Source organism: Eubalaena glacialis, chromosome 14 (assembly GCF_028564815.1).
Source record: "Eubalaena glacialis isolate mEubGla1 chromosome 14, mEubGla1.1.hap2.+ XY, whole genome shotgun sequence".
Classification (NCBI taxonomy): domain Eukaryota; kingdom Metazoa; phylum Chordata; class Mammalia; order Artiodactyla; family Balaenidae; genus Eubalaena; species Eubalaena glacialis.
Genome location: NC_083729.1, coordinates 11599896 through 11622492, shown reverse-complemented (window position 1 = coordinate 11622492; position 22597 = coordinate 11599896). Strand labels below are relative to the sequence as shown.

At 43.1% G+C, this 22597-nt stretch overlaps 1 protein-coding gene across 4 annotated transcripts in view; it reads left to right on the top strand.

Moving 5' to 3' along the window:
- Positions 1 to 19067: 19067 nt before the first annotated feature.
- Positions 19068 to 22597, top strand: part of NBAS (NBAS subunit of NRZ tethering complex) — a 344585-nt gene continuing 341055 nt past the window's right edge. For all 4 annotated transcript variants that reach the window (XM_061168818.1, XM_061168819.1, XM_061168817.1 and 1 more), the window contains exons 1-2: positions 19068 to 19185; positions 21387 to 21441. In XM_061168818.1, coding sequence (XP_061024801.1) covers positions 19069 to 19185; positions 21387 to 21441 — 172 coding nt within the window. In that variant the 5' untranslated portion in view covers position 19068. The remainder of the gene's footprint in view (positions 19186 to 21386; positions 21442 to 22597) is intronic.

The window sequence follows — 22597 nt, the reverse complement described above, 5'->3', positions numbered from 1 at the left end:
AAAAAAAAAAAAAATCACTTGAATTAAAAAAAAAACAGCCCTTGAATACATGGTCATTTCCTCACAACCAAAAATGAAGATGAAATGTGCCATACGTAATGGAGGACGTGAGCCTGAACCCAGCCTAGGGACTATAATTCAAATCAGGTTGTTTACTTTGTCCTTTCACTGGCACCCAGCCACACTCCCCAGTCCCTACCCTGGCTCCTTCTGGGCCCTCGTTCCTAGCTCCTAAGGATCCAGCCACCACCAAGAGGGAAGCAGCAAGAGAGAGTTGTTTTAATGTAAAAGAAGTCAATTAGAAAATGCAATATCTTCATTACGTAGCCTCCCCCCCAAAATCCTTCCTCACAATACGTAATACAAACCACTCATCATACCACACAGGTAACTGCAACTCCTCCCTCCTCAAAGGTTCCCCAGGAAGTTTGCCCTCAGATCTATGTCTTAGGAGAACAGAGAACTTGGCATCACCTGCTCTGGATCTTGAATCTTGCTGTGAGCGGACGTGGCCAACCTTCCATCAGGATACCCTCTCCACTTTGATACAGCTCTTGGTGGGTAAGACTCCTGATTCCATCTTCCTCAGGATGGCACACACCAGACCCTCCAAGTACAGCCTCCTGCTTCCTGCCAGCATGTACCCTTGGGGTCATTTTACCCTCCAGCATGTCAAACTATATAGAATTCCTTGGGGATTCCCTGGCAGACGAGTGGTTAGGATTCCGTGCTTCCACTGCAGGGGGCACGTGTTCGATCCCTGGTTGGGGTGCTGTGCAGCACGGCCAAAAAAAAAAAAGAATATTAGAATTCCTTGCATACGGCAGGTTGCCTCTCACCGCTGTGTATTTCCAATGCTGTTTCCTCTCCCCAGAATAGCCTTCCCCTGTTAGTTTCACTTACCTATTGCTGAGTAATACCCCCAAATGAATACAACGACCAATTTATTGGTCATGATTCTGTGAGCCTGGAATGTGGGCAGGGCTTACCTGGCTGCCTCTTCTGTTCCACACGGCATGACCTGGGGTCATTCACTCGGCTGCATTCAGCTGGTGGGCTGGACTGGAAGGTCTGAAAAGACTTCACTCTCCTGGGTGGTGCTGTAGGGCTCCCGGACACTCTCCACATGGCCACCTTGGACCTTCTCACAGCAGGATTAATCCCAGGGAAGACAGACTTCCTACATGGTAGCTGGGTTTCAAGAGGATAGGGCCCCAAAGTAGAAAGCCGAGGCTGCATATCTCAGGTCAGCTGTGGAAGTAGCCCAGTGTCACTTCTGCCAGATTCTATGGGTCAATACAAGTCACATGATCAGCACAGCCCAGATTCATGAGGAGCGGAAATAGGCTCTACCTCTTGATGCAAGGAATGGCAAAGAGTGTGCTGCCATCTGTAGTATACCACGCCTCTCTTCTGGGCAAACTCCTAATTATTATTCAGATTCAGCTAAGCTAGCAACTTGCAGCAAATCCTGCTTAATGCCAATACCCAGCTAACAGATACTGCTAGTTTGCCCCAATGTTTATTTCTCTTTTTCCTTAAATTTCTGACTTTAAGCCAGATGTATGGCTTCCCAGAATAAAGACTACACTTCCTAACCCCCCAGTAGCGGGGCCGTATGCCTGTGTTCTGGCCAGTGGCATATAAACAGAAGCGCCCTTAATGGAGTTGGTGCATCCTTCTTGCTCTTGCTCCTTCCTCTTGCTGGAATAGGGATGCAGTGGCTGGGGTTTGAGCATCCATGTTGGACCATGAGAAGAAAGCCATGTACTGAGGATGGCAGAACAATAAGAGAGAAGTAGCTTGAGTCCCTGGCACCAAGGAACACCATACCAGCCAGAACTGTGACTCTAGATTTATTATTGCTCACACTTCTGTGGAGCTCGAATTCAGGAGCAGCTTGGCTGGGCATGTCCACTCGGAGCCATTCTTGCTGCTGTAGTCAAGCTGCTAGCCAGGTTTTCAATCATCTGAAGTCTACGGGCAGGGGCGGGGTGGGAGTGGGGAAAGATCAGCTTGTAAAGGTCAGTGGCTCTTATGACTGTGTGGCAATTAGCAGGAGGCCTCTGTCCTCCACTTGGACCTCTTCCAGGGCAGCTTGAATGTTCTCATGAGATGGTTGCTGGCGCCCCCTACACCACCCCCCTCTGCCACCGAAACCAGCGATCCTAGTAAACAAAGCAGAGCCAGTGATATCTTTTACAGCCTAGCCATCAAAGTCACACGGCCACTTCTGCCATATCTCATTGGTCACAGAGGGCTGTTCACAGGCATGAGACACACACAAAGGCATGAGGACAAGTGGATGAGGATAATTTAGGGACCAGCTTAGAGGCTGCCTTCCACAGCCCCCCCCCCCCCCCGCTTCCCTAACAGACCCCTTATTTGTTCAAGTAGCAGGTGGCAATCCCTCAACATCAGGAAAAAGCCTGTTCATCCTCTGGGGTAAATCATGTTCCTTCCGGACCAGCCATTGTTGTCATTAAGTTTGTTGGCTTAGTCTACCCTGTTTTTCACAGTTTACCTGACTCAGAAAGCAGTTTGGAGACAGCGAAGGCTCCTGTTTAAACATCCCCTTTTTTCCCTCTGAATTTCCTACAGCTTCTGAGCTGAGCAACAATCATTGAATTTTATGCTTTTGTCAAAATAAGCTGTCAGAAACGGGTCCAGATCTATTAGAATGCAACATCATTCTCGCTGCCCCAGTGTTCACCTTATGGTACAGGGACCAGAGAGAGCCCAGCAAATGGACATAAATCCAGAGATCTGTAATTCTCTATCCCCTGAAGAAGTGGCCATAAAGTCCATCACTCCAGATATATGGGAAGCAGAAGACAATGCACAGCTCGGATGAGTTTCAGAGGGACTGTAAAACAGACAAAGAGATCTTACTAACTGTGTCGGTCTCATTATAAGCAAGCCAGGCAGGGACATGATTTATGGCTGGGTGCTGACTGGCCAGCAGGCATGAACGTCACTCTGACCCCCCCTGCCCGCCATCTCCTGTGCTCATCAGCTCCTGCCAGCGACGCCGATGGCTCGTGGGGAAATGGCTCCACACTTAGAGGCTGAGCAGGAGAACACGGCCTGGAGGTCGTGGGTGTTGAAGAACAGACTCTGCACCAGACAGATGTCCTGCATCCAGCTGCCCAGAATCTGCCGGGACCCCTGAGTTCTATTACCTGCAAAAGAGACACATTTTGCACCTGCACCCAGGGTGCAGGCTTGCTTTCTCAGCCCCTCTCCCTGGGTCCTTGTTTTACTGCACTTCCTTCCTATCTGTGAAACTGACGACTTGTTAACGAGGTCTGTGATTTTTTTTTTATTTTATTTTTTTTTTTATTTTTTTACTTTTTTTGGCCCCACCACGCGGCTTGTCAGATTTTAGTTCCCCGACCAGGGATCGAACCCGGGCCCTCGGCAGTGAGAATGAGGAGTCCTAACCACTGGATCACCAGGGAAATCCCCAAGGTCTGTGAATTTTATCTGAAGCAGACTGAAACAAGACCACTTGCTATATTTAAAGAAGGAAGGGGTTGATAAAAAGGATGGTCAAGAATTCTTCAAAATGATTTATTCATATGGACAGACCCAGGGAGAAGATAAATCCATCTTCCTGTGGAATTCAATGTTCCACAGGGCCAAACGGAAGACTTTGGTTTGGAGTTCTGGTTTTGTGTTTCTGTTTGTTTGTTCTTAATACCTGAAACAATCAGTCATTATCATAAGCCTGACATTTTTTTCAGCTGCCTTCATAATAGAATTATGAAGTTCAAATAACAATTATGCAATTGCCAGGGAAAATCCAAAGATCTTTTTTCCGAGACAAATATAGGTTCTATATATATGTTACTCCAGTGGGCAAAGTCCATGTTGATGGGTAGGAGACATTCCGGGCAAAGTCCATTCTCCAAATCTTCACAGTTAATGACAGCTTTGCTGTTCTTATTCCAGGTACATCAGGCATATAGCTAAATGATTGATAGATTATAGATAGATAGGACAGCATCCAAAGTGTATTGAAAATAGCTCATATTTGAGAGAGATTATCTAACAGGCTATTTAATTGCTCTGAGGCATATACTTTGAGTTCCTTTTGTTGCAGCTCTGTATCCTTTTGTGAAGTCATAACAGAAAAAAGAGGGTCATCAGAAAAATTATTTGCTCCAATTTTTTGTATTTTACAAAACTACATTTGAAAAGAATATCCTCTTTGATTTTCAGGTTCTCTTATACAAAGACCTATAGGAAAAATTTCAATTTGAGTTTATTTAGCCTAGGTTAAAAAGAAAGCATGCACAGAGCATATGCGACACATTTGCTCTCCCCAATCCCTTCTACATGCTCAGAACCCTTAGAAAGAAATTCACAGTCTGGGTAGAAAGCAGTTTCCTTTAGGAAATCAATACCATCCATTTTCCTTCAATCTTTGTACGGTCTCTGTTATATTACGATCCCAAATTGCCATGTTTTGTGTTATAGTCACTCATATAGATCTTCTTAAATCCTTTCAGATATAGCTCATAAGCAACATGAAAGCAAACGCTGTGATCTCCTAATCCCCTAATGTAGCACCTAGTACAAAGAGGGATTCTGTAAATATTTACTGAATAAATTAATAAAAGATATCAACATAAAAACAAAAAAAGAATTCTTCAAAATGCCTGGAGAAAATCCTGAATATGGTGGAAATTTATTCTGCATGGTCATATAGTTTCCCCTGATGTTACAATAGCAAGACTGGGAATTCATAAAGGCTGCTTCAAGTGTCTCTCTGAATAGTGATGTTCCAGTTACTATGACTGCATAAAAAACTACCCCAAAATGTAGTGGCATAAAAGCTGCATTTATTATGCTCATAGATTCTGGGAGTGAGGACCCTGCACAGGGCACAGCAGGAAGGGCTTATCTCTGTTCCTTAGTAACTAGCACCTCAGCTGAAAGACTTGAAGGCTAGAGGTTAGAATCATTTGAAGGTTCCTTCACTCACGTGACACACTGATGCTCATGACACAGAAACCCTAGCTGGGGCTGTTGGCCAGCTGTGGCCTCTCCATGTGGCCTGGGCTTTCTCACAACATGGTGGTTGTATTCCAAAAGCAGCATCCCAAGGACCCTGTGGTCATTAATGACCAAGCTTCAGAGGTCAAGCAGTGTCACTTCCTCCTCTTTCTACTAATTGAGGCAGTTACAAAGGTCTGCTAGGTTAAAGGGAATCATAGGTTCCACCATTTAAAGGGGGAATGTCAACATTTCATTGTAAGAAAAGCACGTGGGACAGGGTATAAATTGGTGTGGCCATGTATTAGAGTTCTCCAGAGAAACAAAACCAATAGGATGTGTATATGTAGAGAAAGAGATTTACTTTAAGAAATTGGCTCATGCCATTATGGAGGTTGACAAGGTCAAAATCTACAGGGTGGGCTGTCAGACTGGAGAACCAGGAGTTGCTGATAATGCAGTTCAAATCCAAAGGCTGTCTGCTGGCAGTTTCCTCTTTCTTGGTGGAGGTCAGCCTTTTGTTCTATCAAGGCCTTCAACTGATTGGATGAGGCCCAACTTTACCCAGACAAGTTAACACATAAAATTAACCATCACAAGTCCACCCCTTGTCAACTTGGCATCTCCTTAAACCACCCTTAATCTCAAAATAAAGATAATAACGAGGTCATACTTCTACCTAACATGATACAACTATCCTGTGTACAACTGAAAACTCACTAACCCTTTCTCCAGAGGAGGATGCAACATCCTTGCATGCTGTTTACTCTTGTTGATATCTTGTAACTTGAATACCATGATGTACTCATTCAGTACTTAAATACTATGACATAAAATAAATACATCTTATGTTGCACGATAAAGGGATTTTAAAAAGGTCAGGAAATGAAGCTATTTGTCGTGTGTGTGTAAATATATACATATGTGTATGGATATGAATCACACGTTCATAACAAAATAAGGAAGAAATACTCATGACAATTGTAGTCCACATTTCTGAAACTGGTCATGTGGTGGTAGCTGGTATTTGTAATTACCTTCTTCCACTACCCATTTCATATCCCCTTGCCCTTGGGCCTCATGCCTTCATTATCACAATAGCCCACTGATTAGAGACAAACCCTATTCCACGTGGAGGGAAATACACAAGGCATGAATGCAAGGAGGCTGGGATCATTGGAGGACAATTTTGGGGATGGGCTTCCACACCTGGAAATAACAAATATTTCTCCATTTTTCAGATGTCAAGTTCAAGTCATAAAGTGGATAGAAATAAGGCGAAAGTGTCCGGACCTGGACTAGATCAGGGAGGACTGTGTATGTCAGATTAAGAGGATTGGTTTCATCTGGTAGATGTGTGGCTTTCAACCTCAGTGTGCCCTCACCTGGAAGACTTGTCAAAATGAAGCTGTGAGGCCCTCCTCCCCAGAGTTTCTGATTCAGTAGGTCTGGGGTTAAACCTATCATTTGCTTTTCTCACAAGTTTCCAGGCGATGCTATGCTGCTGATGGGTGGACTACAGTCTGAGAACCTCTGTTGTGGGTAAAGCAGATTTTAAGCAAGACAGTGATGTGACCAGATTTTTATTTTATGTAACTCTTTCTGGTGATTTTGTGAAGCATAGATTTGTGTAGGCCCCATAACAGGCTTTCAGCCATACACATAAGATATAACTGAAACTTGAACTAGGACAAAGAATGTCCGACTGGAAATGACAGGTAAGAGAAATATCATTAAATGTCCCGGTTTGATGGCTCTTTGGATTTGATTGGGGTGGGGGGAGGAGGGAAGAGTGGAACTGGAGTAGATAAGAGAGGAAAAAAGGCCTTAGTACAACTCCCAAGTTTCTAGTATGGATAACTGGGTGATGGCATTAGCATCAATTGAGAAAAAAAGATGAAAGGAGGGGGCAGCAGGTTGGCAGGTGGTGGATATGCTGAATTGAGTTGGAAGGAAGGACTTCTACTGGAGGAGCCAGCAAATACGTGGTTATATGAGTCTGAAGCCTGGAGGTAGAGACACAGATTTGAGGCTCATCAGCAAATAGGTAGTGAGCCTGGGAATTAATGAGCTCCCCCAGAAAGTAGAGCAGGGAGCTAGGAGTGAGCCCTAGAGGGGCGCTTCTCCCCTCTACCGTACATAGAAATCACCTGGGGATTCTGTTAAGATACAGACTCTGATCTAGCTGGTCTGGGGTGGGGCTTGAGATTCTGCGTCTCTAACAAGCTCCCAGGGATGCCAAAGGTGCTGGTCTGAGCACCATTCCTGTAGTAACAGGGCTCTAGAGAACCCCAGCACGAGAGGGGCCAGAGCAGTGCAGAGAACTGGGAGAAAACTCTGAAGGAGATACGAAGTCAGAGAAGTATGAAGACAATTCAAAGAGTGCATTATCACAGAAACACACTCTATTGTATTAAGAGAATAGACCTTCCAGGAGTTTACACAATTCTTAGTGTTAAATGTGTAGGGGAGGAAAAGTATCTGTTCCCTCTACCCATCTGAGGTTCATTGGCTGGGGCTCTGTCAATAAGACTGACAAAAGACAAATTAACGACAGAAAAGCAACAACATTTATTAACACATGCATCCCACACACAAGCGAGAGAACTCAGAGAAAACTCAAAGGGATGGTTAGACCTTGGGTTTATATAGCATCTTAACAAAAGAGCAATACATTTTTAGAATAGTGACAAGACAAAGAAAAAGGACTTCAGATTTCTAGGGGTGTGAATTGTAGGAAGGTAAATACATGGGAGAACTAATGGAAGGTAAGGGCTAGTCAGCAAAGTTTGTTGTGTAGATCCCTCTGGCACTCTCTCTGGGCTGATAAGGGTCTAGAGTTGTCTCTGGTTATTAACTTCTGTTCTTCCTAGTAGAGAGGAGAAGGGGCCCCTTTTGAAAATGTATGTCCTGCTGTTGGGCAAATAGGGGAGGGCAGGGAGCTTCTCTTGTATCTGCTTCTCCTCAATTGCCTTCAGCTCAAAATAATCCTTATGCCAAAGTGGCATACTTTGGGGTGGCATATTCTGGTCCCCTGTGAATGTTTGGACAGTTTAGAAGAGGGTGGAATTAGAAGCCAATTTGCGGTAGGTTAAGGGCTAAATGGGAAGTGAGTACTTGCTATGAGCATAGACCGCTATTGTGAGAGGTTGGGATGAGGTGAAGAGAAGGTGGGTGACAATTAGGAATGGATGTAGAGTGAAGAAACGGCTTTATGTTTTAATCCTAATCGTAAAAGAAACCCGGGTGGTTACAGGCTGAGGGTGTGTAGCCAGTAAAGAGGGGAATGTGGAAAGATGGGGATGCCCCCAAATTAAGCCCAGCTTCAGAGAAAGAAGAAGGAATTACGATGGATAAAGGGAATGGTTTTGATCAGGAGAAAGAGAGAAGCCTCATCTCTTTGCCATGGGTATTAGCCCCACAGACCTGGCAGTCTGCAGTGACAGTGGTGTCCAGATGTGTACCTTGATTAATCTCACTGTCCAACATCCAGTTCTAGAGAAAGAGAGACTTGCCCATGGGTCAGAGTTCAAGGATGATCAAGCCCTCGGGCCTGGCTTCCATTACTTCTTATCTACAGTAAAGTTTGAGGATCCCTGGTTTAAACAATACAGTACAAATATGCTTGCTATAAAGTTTCCTCCAAACAAGTGGTGATCTGGGCATAACATATATGCTCTGTCGACTGAAAAAAAAAAAGCACAAACGAAAAGTTGAGTATTATGTTTTATTCAGCAGACTTGCTGAGGACTTAAGCCCAGGAGACAGCCTCTCAGATCGCTCTGAGGGATGGCTCTGAAGAGATAAGGGGGAATCCGGGATACATAGGAGTTTTTGCAACGAAAACCAGGTAGTCAGAACATCAAAAATTACTGTTAATTAAGAAAAAACAAATGTCTCAAGTTAATGAATTTAGTGCTTTTCTGTATATGGGAAGATGTAAGAGTCTGGGCTCACTGAAATCATTCCTTTGATCTGCACCTGAACTATAGGAGCAGTGTCCTGTTGTTTTCCATCCTGAATCTTCTCAGGGTGCACAGTCAGAGGCAGCTGCAGTGGCTGATGGCTTGATGGCCGCAACATCCTTTGTTTACTGGTATGGCAGGTGACATTCTTTGTCTACAGTTGTCTGTTTCAGCCTCTTTATGTTGAGGCATAAACATGATATTAACATCCAAAGAAAAAAAATGTCAAGAGAAGATGACTCATGTTTTGAACACAGATTCCCAGGATTGCAGCCTCAGAGGGCTTTCAGGAGGCTGGGCTGCTGCCGGAGGGGGATGTGGAGCTTCTATGCTCCTCCATGTGGCCCCTCTGTCGCTTGCTGTCTTCTCTGGGGCTTCTCCTCTGGGCCTCTCTCTCTAGTAGGGTGGCCTAGCCTGGCCTTCCTGGCGGCTCAGGAATCCAAGAGGGAGGAGAGGGAAGCTGCTAGACCTTCTTAAAGTCTGGACTCAGATGCAAGATGAACCACTCACAAGCTCAGCATAGACTCAGAGGGAGGGGACTTTGCCCTATCAAAACTCATGATTGATTCCTCATCAGCTTCATTGAATCCTTGTTCTCTAGGTTAATATTTCCATTGTAGGTTTCCATCGCAGGCAACTCAAGGGTAAACTGAAGGACTTGACCATAATTTCGCTACAACCATAGTAAAAGAAAAAAAGAAGAAATCATAGCTCATGAGCGGTTTATTTATTGAGAGAAATTTTCCTTGAGCCTGTATTATTTGCTGGAGAAAAGAAATGATGTCTTAAAGTTACAATCTCTCTTTTAAGCAAAAAGAGTTAATCTGTAACAGTTACAACATAACCATGAATAATTCATGCAGTCAATAAAAATGTATTCAGAGCCTTCCTTCAAGCTGGGTTTACAGCTGGATTAAAAAGCCATTGTCCCTGTCCTCAAAGAATTACAGCATTTTGGTATTATAGTTGCCTTTTGAATTTTTGAATTATCGGTGTTATTTGAGACTCCCTAGGTGTCCACAGTCTGTGGACACGAATGGTAGTCATCACTGGAACATGAAACGCTGTAATTTCACTGGTTTTGTTCCTGGTTGGTGACATGGGACCCTTCGTCATTTGTAAGATCCCCTACCAAATACTTCCAGGGAGACCCAGAGGCATCTTAAACATGTGGGCAAATGAGTCCATTCCTTTTGGATACTGCCAGTCACCTCCCCTTAGAGCCATTGTTGATCTGCTGTCTGTGGCCTGTGTGCCTGTGAGCTGCGTAGTTGTTTTTGGCAAAGCTGGGGAGAATGCTTTCCCCTTTGTGTTTCCCTCTGTGAGGTTCAGAGTGTTTTATTTCAGGCAAACGAACAAACACCAAGAGTGCTTGCTAAAATACAAAAACACAAAGAGTGCTTGCTAAACACCAAGAGTGCTTGCTAAAATATAAAAACAAATACTTAACTTTTAAAATGAATGGATGAGTTTGTCAGAAAGTAAAGGAAACCCAGAGTCCTGGCAATAGGCAGGAGAATACATGGAAGAAGCAAGCAGTGAAGTCGCCGGGTGCTTTAGGGACGCATTAGGGATGGAGCTCTGATTTCAGGGCTGACATAGAGGTGGGTGGGATGGGATAGGGGGCAGGGATTAAAGCCTTGGGCCTGTGAAAGGAGGGAAGTTGGATCACTGATCCCCTTGCATAAAGGTAGGACCCATGAAGAGCTACACAATTAAAAATACATCTCATAAAACGCAGTCCAACAGCAGATAAACTTGCCTGCCCAGCCTGGAATATGAGTGGATATAAAGGTCTCTTTTGAGAATTTGTGACCACAGCCTGACCCTCTTGTAAATCTGGGGGCTAAATTCACATTATTTGTAATATCTGAAATATAGATTCTTAAACTGGACCCAAGTCTCGCAGGTGCCTTTGCAAAAGTGAAGGCAAGTCTTCCCAGGGGGAAGGCACCCTCTAACCCAGGCCTCAAAAAATGCTCACAGATTGTATTCCAAAGCACATGAGTGAACAATCTCTCTCTCACACACACACACACACACACACACACATGCACACACACACACTACATAAGGAAATAAGCCACCATGAGCAAGACTCAGCAGGAAAAGAAAATCCTTAAAGGCTTCAGGTGTTAGAAATATCAGGTAGAGAATATGAATTACGTTTGACGTATTTCTAAAAGTAGGAATTGAAACATAAGTAAGAAATAATCAGCTAACAAAATGACCGGCATACTTGAATTTTAAAAAGAACTTCTAGAAATAAGATATATAATTGATTATGAAAACCTTAGTGGAAAGATTAAATATAGACTAAACAGAGAAGTGAACAAGCGAACTGAGAGAGATGAAGAAATGATACTGAATACACAACACAAACACCCACAAAAATGTAAAGTGCAACATACGTCTAAAGAGAATGGTGTCCAGGCAATATTTGAAGAGGTAATGACTGATTAAAGGAGTGGGGAAGAAATTATATTCCAAACTTCTGAAATTACTCTTTATGAGACAAGGCGAGGTTGGAAGAGAGTATTGTGTGTGTGTGTGAAGTGCGTTTGGATGTGTATGTGAGTGTGTGGTTTTGTGTTAGCTTAATGATTATTGTACCATCTTATTCCAATGGGAGAATTTTCTCTTTATCCTCGTTTATGTTTGCTTATTTACTCTGTCCTTTCCTGTCTCAAATGGATAGTTTTCTTTATTTTTAAAACTCTATTCTATGGTTTGGAAGCTATGTGTTGTGTTTCTTTCTTTCAAAGAAAATATATAATTAACAATATATTTTTCTATCAAAATTTGCAGTTATTTAGAAACTCCATCCTGCTCCCAAATCAGAAAGGACTTTATCACACTATTTATTGGACTCTCTCTCCCATATCCCTTGATCGTGCTATCGAAAATTATAGATTTACATTTTTTCCCAAAATTTTATTATGAAAGTTTTCACATATAGCAAAGTTGAAAGAATCTTACAGTGGACACTCATGTACCCACCACTGAGATTCTATCATTTGTATTTTTCCACACTTGTTTTATGACGTCTCTTTCCATTTATTCATCTGATCTATCCATTAATTCATCTTACTTTTTGATGCTTCCAAGCACATTACAGATCATTTACCTTTGTTTTTAAACCAGACAAAAGAGCTATTCTTAGTAATAAGTCAATGGTTGATTAATTTACCTTTTTTTTTTTACTAATTTTTTTGCTCACTTCTTACACTTGCTGCTCATTTTTGCATTTGTCACTGCATATGCCTCTGGTGAGGCTATTCCCCAGTTTGTTGTTCCATATGATTTGTGAGATTGGAAAATGGGGGAAAGGGGCCTGTGTGAATCGGGCAGTGAATTAGAGTAAATGAACTTTAAGCAAGGGACTGGCGGTTTCTTCTTAGCTAATACCATGCTTGAACTTTACGACGTCTATTTGCCTGCCAAGAGGTATTATGGCAGTCTTAGAATATTTATAGAAGGATTGACTGGGATTCTTCAGGCTTTCTGGAGGAAATAGAATGTCTTGGGTTGCTCTGCAAAGTATTTTCTTATTACGATGAAAATTCATTCTCTTCATAAAGAGCTACCATTCAATACATAGTTTACCATTCAATCAAGTACAGATGTATGACATCTCTAACAGGCAGCATTTAAATGTCCAAATTCAACTTTGCTATGCAATTTCAAATTTAAATGGAAGCAACTTCATATGATGAACTAATCTCAGAGGTCTCTAATAGGCAGAAGTGTAAAGGGTTAAATGCAGAATCATTAATGGCTTCTGGCTTCATGGGCTTTTTAGCTGATGGGAGTTAACCTGCTAAGCTCCTACTGAACGTATCACTTAATGATAGCTCTACTTGGAAGAATTAAGAGGATAAAAATGACTCTTTTGTGTGAGATGTTGATAAGTAATTTTTGTCTGGTTCTAAGGTAGAAATGTCTATGACCATCAGCAAAGTGGAGGAGAATTATATTTTAGTTCAGTTGAGGCATACTCAATACGCTGTGAGGATAGGAAGAAATGGGGAAATTTTCTTTTTTTTTCCTTACCCTCTTCAGAGGCTTATACAAACATGAGTTACTTCTCTTTCAAAGGGATATATCACAATACCTTCTCTATTAATAATTTGAACATTAGACAAAACAGCGTTTCGATTCTGCATCCACTATTACCTGTGTGTAACCTTGTTTGCGTGACAATGACTCAGAGCCTGAGTTTCCTCATTTGTATGGATATTAACCCTTTCCTTGCAGTGAAAAGGTATAACAAAGTACCTGGCACAGTGCTTGGAGCCATTATTGTAGCCATTATTATTATTATTATTATTACGCCTATTTTGGAATTGCCTCAATTTTTATTTCAGTCTTATTTCCTTAAGTAGCTCACAGAGTTACCATTTGTTTTGGTTATTTGGAAAACATAATTTTTCCTTTTAGAATGACTTATTCATGATTTAAAATATCTTTAAACCAGATTGGGACCTTCAGGTAAATTAAGAAGTTGGTTAGATGACCACGGTAATACATGGCAACCAAACTCTTATCTGTGACATATTTAATCCCCCCCACCGCTGACAGAACAGGTTGGTAGTACTCCCATCCCACATGTTGGAACTTCTGGTCATCCAAGACAGTTCATTTCCACTTTCCATCAACTAAATGCTCCCTGTGATGTGCTGTGGTGTGAAGGAAGGAGTGCATGACCAAGACCTGGAGAACTGTGTTTGAATTTTGGCTCTGTTGTGACCTTGAAGTTCTCTGAGTTTTCATTCCCTTACCTGTGAAATGGGGATCTGAATCTCACCCCAGAGCTTCTGTTTATTCACACCAGCAGTGGCTGTGAGGATGAAAGGGCTCTGTAAGCCATGAATACTCTCAGTGTATTAATTAATAATACTGTCAATGTAATATTAACTAATAACTCAACTCGGAAGCAACATTGCAGACAGCCATACATTACAGATTCTAAATTAGGTAAATCTGCAAAATCCACTGGTAGAAGTGTCAAGAGAGAAGTGGTTTCAAGTCATTGCAACTCAACTCAAATTAGCTTAAGGTGACTGTACTGGCTTGCTTACCTGGGACGATGGAAGCACGCAGATGTCACTTTTTTCAGGCACGTTAATAGCAAATGAAGTCTCCCGCTCTCTGGTTTTCCTCTGCGTGTTGGTTTCATTCTCTTACCACGCAGACAGTCTTTCCCTCCATTGTGAGTACGATGCTGTTGACAACTCCCAATCTGTGTTCTTCAAACTTTGTGATCCAAAAAGGAAAGGTGCTTTTTTCCTCCACTTAAATCTTTTAAATAAATAAATAAATAAATAAATAAATTGCAGGGAAGAATTCTCTGCCCAATGCTTGAAGTCAGGGGAATGGGGCCCTTTGAGTGGGCAGACATGGATCAAGGAGACAGAGTTTGGGGACCGGCAGCCCCACGAGAATTTCCCGACTGAGTGAAGGAAGAGGCGGTTGGAGCAGTTCTCCAAAAGCAAAAGGCCTGGGCAGACACAGCGACAGCTGTCACTATGAGTACGAGGGAGGAAGAAGAGGGTTCTGATGAAGAGTCTGGCTGTCCTTATGAACTGCCCAAGGTCTCTTCATTACATCAGCCACTCTCCTGTTTACGGTCAGTGTGACCATCATCTTGGTTTGTCCAGGACAGTCCTATTTCATGCCTGTTTTCCTGGCATAATTATTAAAATCATCCCTTTTCATTTTCAAAAGTGTCTCAGGGAATTCCCTGGCTGTCCAGTGGTTAAGACTCCACACTTCCATTGCAGGGGGCACGGGTTTGATCCCTGATCAGGGAACAGATCCTGCATGTCGCGCAGCATGGTCAAAAAAAAAAAAAAAAAGAGAGCGAGAAGTTCAAAAGTGTCTCAGTTTGGACAACTAATTAGTGACTGTAAATAAGACTCATTAGCTATTTGGCTTCAGTCACCCAACCCATCTTAAATCATTACTCCTTTGACTCAGGTGAACTTTGATTTGCGCTTTGATCACCTCTCTGCCTTTTCTTTCCAACCCCAGTGCCTGATGGTCTCCATCTGGAGCTCTTCTCAGGACATACATATTCTTACCACCTTCTTCTGGTCACTTCACATTCTTCCCCTCCCAGGAATATTCTGGATTTTAAATGGTGGTGACGAAGCCTTTATAATCTGCCTATCTGCTCCAAGCACCTCCGGTAGCAGAATCTTCCTTCCAGGAATTGCTCCAAGTTAAATGTCCAGTCACTTTCCAAATAGTACTGTTTATGCCTGTGCTTTTGTTTCTTCAGAATACAAGCCCCTCCTCAGAGGTCAGCCAGGCATGGCTTTATGTTTCCTTTTCTGGTGTGCAAACTATGATAAATGGGGTAAGTCTGAGGATGGATAAAGCAATGAACACAGCGTGATGATGGTGAAAGAAAAAGAAATTCTTGGTAATGCATTTGTGGTGGTCTCCCGCGAATACAATCTAAGAAGGGAGCATCCTTTGTCAGCTTGGTCTGTTACCTCCCGGCCATGGTTGTGTCAGTCAGGTGGAGGTAGAGAAGAAAATGAACGAAGTCGAACACAATCTCAGTTTCTATCCAAGAAAGGGTGAGATAGGGAGGAGGAGTTATTTTGAGTTATTTGTAGTGAGGTGGATAGACCTAGAGTCTGTCATACAGCGTGAAGTAAGTCAGAAAGAGAAAAACAAATACAGTATGCTAACACATATATATGGAATCTAAGGAAAAAAAAAAAAAAAAAAGCTGTCGTGAAGAACCTAGTGGCAAGACCGGAATAAAGACACAAACCTACTAGAGAATGGACTTGAGGATATGGGGAGGGGGAAGGGTAAGATGTGACAAAGTGAGAGAGTGGCATGGACATATATACACTACCAAACGTAAAATAGATAGCTAGTGGGAAGCAACCGCATAGCACATGGAGATCAGCTCTGTGCTTTGTGACCACCTAGAGGGGTGGGATAGGGAGGGTGGGAGGGAGACGCAAGAGGGAGGATATATGGGGATATATGTAGACGTATAGCTGATTCACTTTGTTATAAACCAGAAACTAACACACCATTGTAAAGCAATTATATTCCAATAAAGATGTTAAAAAAAATAAAAATAAATAAAAATAAAAAAAAGAGCCAAGGAGACGAGGTGCACAGAAACGGGAGGGGGCAGTGTGGAGGCCCCGTATGTTCCAGGGTCCACCCCCAACACTGTATTCCCTCTGAGTGAATGGTGTTCCTACCCCTTCACCTTCTGCAGCACGTGATGTAAGAAGTGCTCCCTGAGGCTCTGCAACTTGCCAGCCCGAGTGGGGTGGGGAGAGGAGACGTCTGGTGTTTGCATTTGAAGATTTGATAAAAAGACACAGCTGCTGAGAAGAGAAGTACTTGGGGGAGACAATGTGTAAAAAAGGTTCTGGGGGGAGTTTTTCATTTATTCAACAAATAATTTATATTTGGCCTCTGCTCTGTGCCAGGCACTGTTTTCAACTCTGGGGATTTGGCAGGCATGTATATAGCATCTGTGAGATAAAAGGAAAAAGATATATATTGGTCTCTGCCCCTGGTTCCTGGCACAGAGCTCCTAAAACCCTTGTAATTTCTTAAGTGGTAAGGATACTAGGAGCATCTCTTGTTCTAATATTTGTCTTTGACCCCAACCCTGACACAGGGTTCCTAAAATCCTTGTAAATTCCTAACTGATAAGTACTAGGAGCATTTTTTGTTCTAATGAGCCGACTCTGAGTGGGCTCCTGGATGGTGGCTGATCACCAGAAAGACCAAGCAATGATTAGAAGCTTTGAATTTTTAGTTCCCCCACCCATCTTTCAGAGAGGGGAGAGGACTGGAAATGGAATTGATAATTGATCACACATTCATGGGGCATTTTCCATAAAAATCCCACCGGTAGGGGCTTCTGAGAGCTCCAGACCGGTGAATTTGTCCACACTGGGAGGATGACACACCCCACCTCCATGGGGACAGAAGCTCCTGTGCTCAGGACCCTCCCAGACCTCACCCTCTGTATCTCGTCATCTGGCTGTTCATCTGTATCCTTTATCATATCCTTTAGCAAAAATCGTGTTTCCCAGAGTTTTGTGAGCTGCTCTATCTAGCAAGTTAATTGAACCCAAGGAGGGGGGCCTTTGGAATCTCCAGTCTATAGCCAGTTGGTCAGAAGCACAGGTGATAACCTGAGCTTTCTGACTGGCATCTGAAGTGTGTGTGTGTCTGTGAGGCGGGGTTAGTCTTTTGGGACTGAGCCCTTAACTTGTAGGACTGATACGATCTCCAGTTAGATAGTGCCAGAACTGAGCTGAATTCTTGGACACCAGCAGTTGTCCAAGATCTTGTTGGCGTGGGGAAAATCTCCACACACTTGGTGACCAGAAGTGTCAGAAGTGAAGAGCTTTGTGTACGAAGTGAAGGAGACTCCCAGGGAAGAAATACATTGTAGGGAAGATCCGGATTTTCCCTTACACAGGTGGAAAGCTGACGTTTTTCCTTTTTAGCATCTGTATGTATACAGTAGAGCACTCTGTTTTGGCAGAGTGAAAGTGAAAGGGGACAGACAATAAACAAATGTAATAAAATATAAATTATATTGCATTTTGGGTAATGACAAGTGTTATGAAAAGAATGTAGAGTGGGTAAGGGAGATCTGGAGGGCTGGAGTTCAGGGAAGGTGGTTACAAATTTAAAATGAGCGGTCAGGGTGGGCTTCAGAGAGAAGACGACATTTGAGCAAAAACTTGGAGATGAGGGAGAGAGGCAAATATCTGGTAGAAGAGGGCTGTTCCCTCTTCCAAGGAGAGGGAACAGCCCTTGCCAAGTGCTTGAAGAGGATGTGTGTCTGGTGTGTTCAGAAACAGCAAGGCCAGTGTGGCTGAAGGTGGCGGTGCAGCAGGAGATGAGGAGAGAGAGGAAGCGGGAGCAGGCAGGGGATGCACAGCTTGCTTTGAGGTCATTTAACTTCGGGAGACACAGGAGGCCTAGGCTTCCCAGAGGAGGGTTTTAATTGCATCTCTGCCTGATGCATCTTGATGAATATTATACAATGTAACTCCTGCAAGATATCTTCAGTATTTGTGTTTCTTTTGAATGTGACACAGTGCTAATTCCCTGGACACTGTGTATTCATTCAGGTTGCAATAGGCTCTGCTTACAGGGCAGGGCTTTTCACAGAGAGGCACCTGTTGAATGAAGGAATAAATAAATGAATGAACAAATGAGACTGGACCTCCAGGTAGGTCCTCAACCTATTATTTCCACTTTATTGCCCCACACTCTTTCTGGATTTGGGTTCTAGTCAGCTGCCTGCACTTTCAACTAGATATTTCTGCCTCTGTCTTTGCTCACCCCATTTCCCGCTACTTGAAAGGCTCTCACCAAACCCTCTCCACTTGATTCGAATTCTATCTGTTGTTAAAGACCCAGGATACGCTCCACTTCCTCCAGGAAGCCCCTCTAGACCCTCTGGCCTTCGTTGCCTTTTCTGAACTCCTATAGTATCATTCTTCTGATACCTTTCTTTTTTTTAATTTAAATTTTTTACCTGTTTGGCTCTGCCGTGCAGCTTGAGGGGATCTTATTTCCCCAACCAGGGATTGAACCGCAGGCCCACAGCAGTGAAAGCGCCGAGCCCTAACCACTGGACCACTCGGGGAATTCCCCTGATACCTTTCATTAGTTCAACCTGTTGCACTGGATAACTTTTTGGTGTTTATTTAAAAACCGCTGTTTGCCCTCTTTCTATCGGTTAGGCAACGAATACATAAATGCTAGATGTCAGGGATATGATCTATCACTTTTGTTTTATAGAAGCTGACTGGATAGGAGAGGTTCAGACTTGGCTGACCTCACGCAATTAATAAAGAGGGAGTGCACCGGGACCAGGACCTAAGTAGTAGCCCAGACAAGCAATAGGCATTGTCCCACCTATTTACACAAGGGTTAACCCAGCATTTCCTTTCCACGCCCTGTTAACTGCACCCACTGCCCCGAGAACCAAAAGCGGCGCGGCCAGGGAAGCTTGTCCCTTGCGGGATGCCGTAGGGGCCCGCCCCCAGCTGCTCTGGGCCCGCCCCCAGCTGCTCTGGTCCGGCCAAACATGGCGGCCTCCGAGTCAGCGGCGGCTGTGAATGCGGGCACTGCGGAGGGCGAGGAGGAGACGATTCTCTATGACCTGTTAGTCAATACCGAGTGGCCCCCGGAGACAGAAGTACAGGTGAACCGGGCCCCTCCAGGGCTGAGGCCAGCTTGGTGCGGGCGCTGCCCCGGCAGAGCCACGTTGCAGTAGCCACGTAGGAGTGGAGCTGGGTGGGCGGGGGAGCAGGACTCGGCCGCTTATGCGGTCGCCCTGGCAACGGTACCGTGGGCTAGCGAGGGTCTGGGTCCCCCAAGTGGGATTTCCTGGGATTCCTCCTGGACTCCAAATTAGGATGTCGGGGGGGCGGAACCTCGGTCCCTGAGGCATGTACCGCCCCACGCTGGTTTTATTTCACCGCTCCTACTTGGAGGGGAGGCACAGCGTTGGATTCGAGGGTCCTTCTCATATCTAGACTCTTGGTGGTCCCTTCCCGCGGGCCGGCTAGGGCTGGGCAGGGCCGATCCTCATCTGAAGTGGGAGGATTTTCCAGGACCCTGCAGTCCATCTCAGCATCTGCTGGGCTGTCGTGGAGCGCGGCATCAAACCTTTGCTCCTACTTGGGCCTGAATTGCGCCGGTTCTTGTGTATTTCAGTAAATAAGCATTTAATGAGTGTACGTGTGTGTGCGTCCGTGTTCCAGACACTGTGCCCGGCGCTGGGCTTACAGAGGTGAATAACTTTCGTGGTACTTGCAGTCTAGAGGGAAGACAGTGGAGTAAACGTTTTTCATCGCCTACCGTAATAGGCGCTGTAATAGCGGTGTGAGCAAAATGCCTTGGGGAGTGAAGATTTATGAGCTACGGACCCGGCGTTGGGTTCTCTGTTAAAAAGGGGTCGTAGGGGTTGGTAATCTGGACCTTGGAGTTATTAGTTTCGTAGAGGGGACCTCCCAGGCACAGAATGAAGAGTAAGAACCAGGAATCCACATTTATTTGACAGCTATTTTATGAGTCCCTAACGTGTGCCAGTCACTGCTTTTGGCTCAGAACACGCAGGAAGATCGGAAAGGACTTTCTCTAAAGATCATGGAGCCCAGCCCATATGAATTCTTATTTACAACATCTTTTCTGAGTTTCTTTACTGGAGAAAGTACTCATTCTCCTGCTTCTCTTGTAAAGTTTGTAGTTTTTCTTTAACCTTTCCACTGCAGTTTCTGCTTGTCTTGAATCATTTATTTTGTAGGCTGGCAGAGATCCTCATGTATTATTGTTTTTCAAGTATTTACTTAGTTTCTGTTTGTGTTGAACAATGTGACTACTTTGTAGCTTATGCAGCTAGGAAGTTGTTGCTGCTGCCATTGGTTGGATAAGGATAAGTTTCCGCGCGTTAGCATTCACTGGTTAAGTACAATAACGTTTCAGAGTGCTTAACATTATAAATTGATTAAAAAAAATAAGCACAGCATCAACTTACATTGAAACCTTGTAACACTCTTTTGTTTGGTTCTGTTGATTTCAACTGAACTACAAGCTCTTGGAAGGCAGCTACATCTGACTCATCTTTATATCCCTCCCCCGGACTAAATTCTGTCTTACAGGAAGTGGATGATCAATTCATGTTTGTTGAATGAAATCTTTTCTGTGCTTTTAAGCCATAACTGTCTGCACTTTATACTATTTAATACAGCAATTATATATCAGTGTGGATGTTAGTAGCATTTTCTCTATGGATATACAACAAGAATTCAGTAAATTTGCCTCCAGGCATGAGTTTATTAATCCATATGGCCACTTTTCCTGCAAGCAAAACTCCTTTTAAGCCTCTGTAGCCCACCAAAATAGACTGTGCGGAACTGGCAACCAGTGTGGTCTTTGCCCTTGACTTCTTTTGTCTTTGCACTGCTGTTTTGATCTAGAAACATTTTCCAGCCTCAATCCTTGTCCTCCCTTGCAAAATTCGTCCTGACAAATGCCTGTATCTCTGCCGTGTTCACTTTCACTCCCACTGTTTCTAGTCCTGCTTCTCTTTGCTTTGTTTCTATCTGTAAGTAGTTTTTTTTTTTTTTTAATTTATTTATTTAGTCTGTGCCAGGTATTAGTTGTGGCATGCAGACTGTTAGGTGCGGCATGCATGCAGCCGACCAGGGATCAAACCTGGGTCCCCTGCACTGGGAGCGCGAAGTCTTACCCACTGGACCACCAGGGAAGTCCCTATAAGTAGTTTTTAAATACTGGTAACTTGTACCCAGTACTCTGAGTATTAGCAAAGAAATATAACTTATTGTTTAAGTATTACTAGAAAATTCTCAAATGTGTTTGTTTTTGTTTTTCCACTTGCAGCCTAGAGGCAGCCGGAAACATGGTGCATCCTTTATCATCACAAAAGCAATTAGGGGTAAGTATAGCATATTTATTTTTCTACATATAATGATACAGTTAGCAGATAATTTTTTTCTCATTCTTATTTTTTTCTATTCAAAACTGTACTGTTTTAGGAAGTTTAGGGATTTGAAAATGTGTTCTTCTGAGTTTTAATGTAGAGCCTGATTAAAAGTGAATGGCATAAATGTTATGTAAGTTTTATTTTATAAAAAATGCATGTATACATATATGATATATATGATATGTCTATATAAATATACATATGTGTGTATATACACGTATGTGTGCATATGTTTACACACATACATTTTTAATGCGGCTTAAAGTATGGCCTGAGTTTAACCATTATGGATGTGTTCTGGAAGAAATGAAGAAAATCAAACCCACTCAGAGAATCTACGGACATCGACGGGGAAAAGAGAGTGACAGACCGTTTTAAGTGTTTTACATGATGTTTCAGATACATCTGTTTAGAATCACTCAAATTACAAATTTGATTAACCAGGACATTCGTTTAACTCCTGACAGACTATGTATGAGCTCACAAGGTCTGAGAAAGTATTGAGCACTAGCTGATTAAGCTGGTGTTATGAGGGCTTTATGTATATTTATTGATGCAGTCCTTTACCAGACCAACAAGGTAGGTGCTGTTACGAATTTATGTTTTTAGATGAGGAAACTTGCCCAAGGTCATGCATTTGGAGTTTGACTACATTTCTTTCTGGATCCAAAGCCCGTACTTATTATACTGGGGAATTTCAGCTACTTATAAAGAGAAGGTTCAGTTTCAAAGGAGTTGAGTACTTGAAATTAACTCTAATTTTATCTTCTGATAAAGATAAAATACTTTTATCTTCTGTTACAAGAAATACTAGCATGTTCAATTTTCATTATCACAAATGTGAAATTTTGAAAATTTAGGAAATGTACACAAGTAATAAAATGTACAAAGTGTAGAGACTAGAGACAACCACAAATTAGAATAAATAATTCCTCATTTTTACCACCTGGAGATAATGTCTTATCCTTCAGACCTTTTGCTATTGATACATACATAACCATGTACACAGATTCACACATGTATACCTTTTAAATGGAATCATATAAAACATTGCTTGTCCAAAGTGTGTTAGAGATTTTGTTTCCCATGGACTTCCCCATTTTAGGCA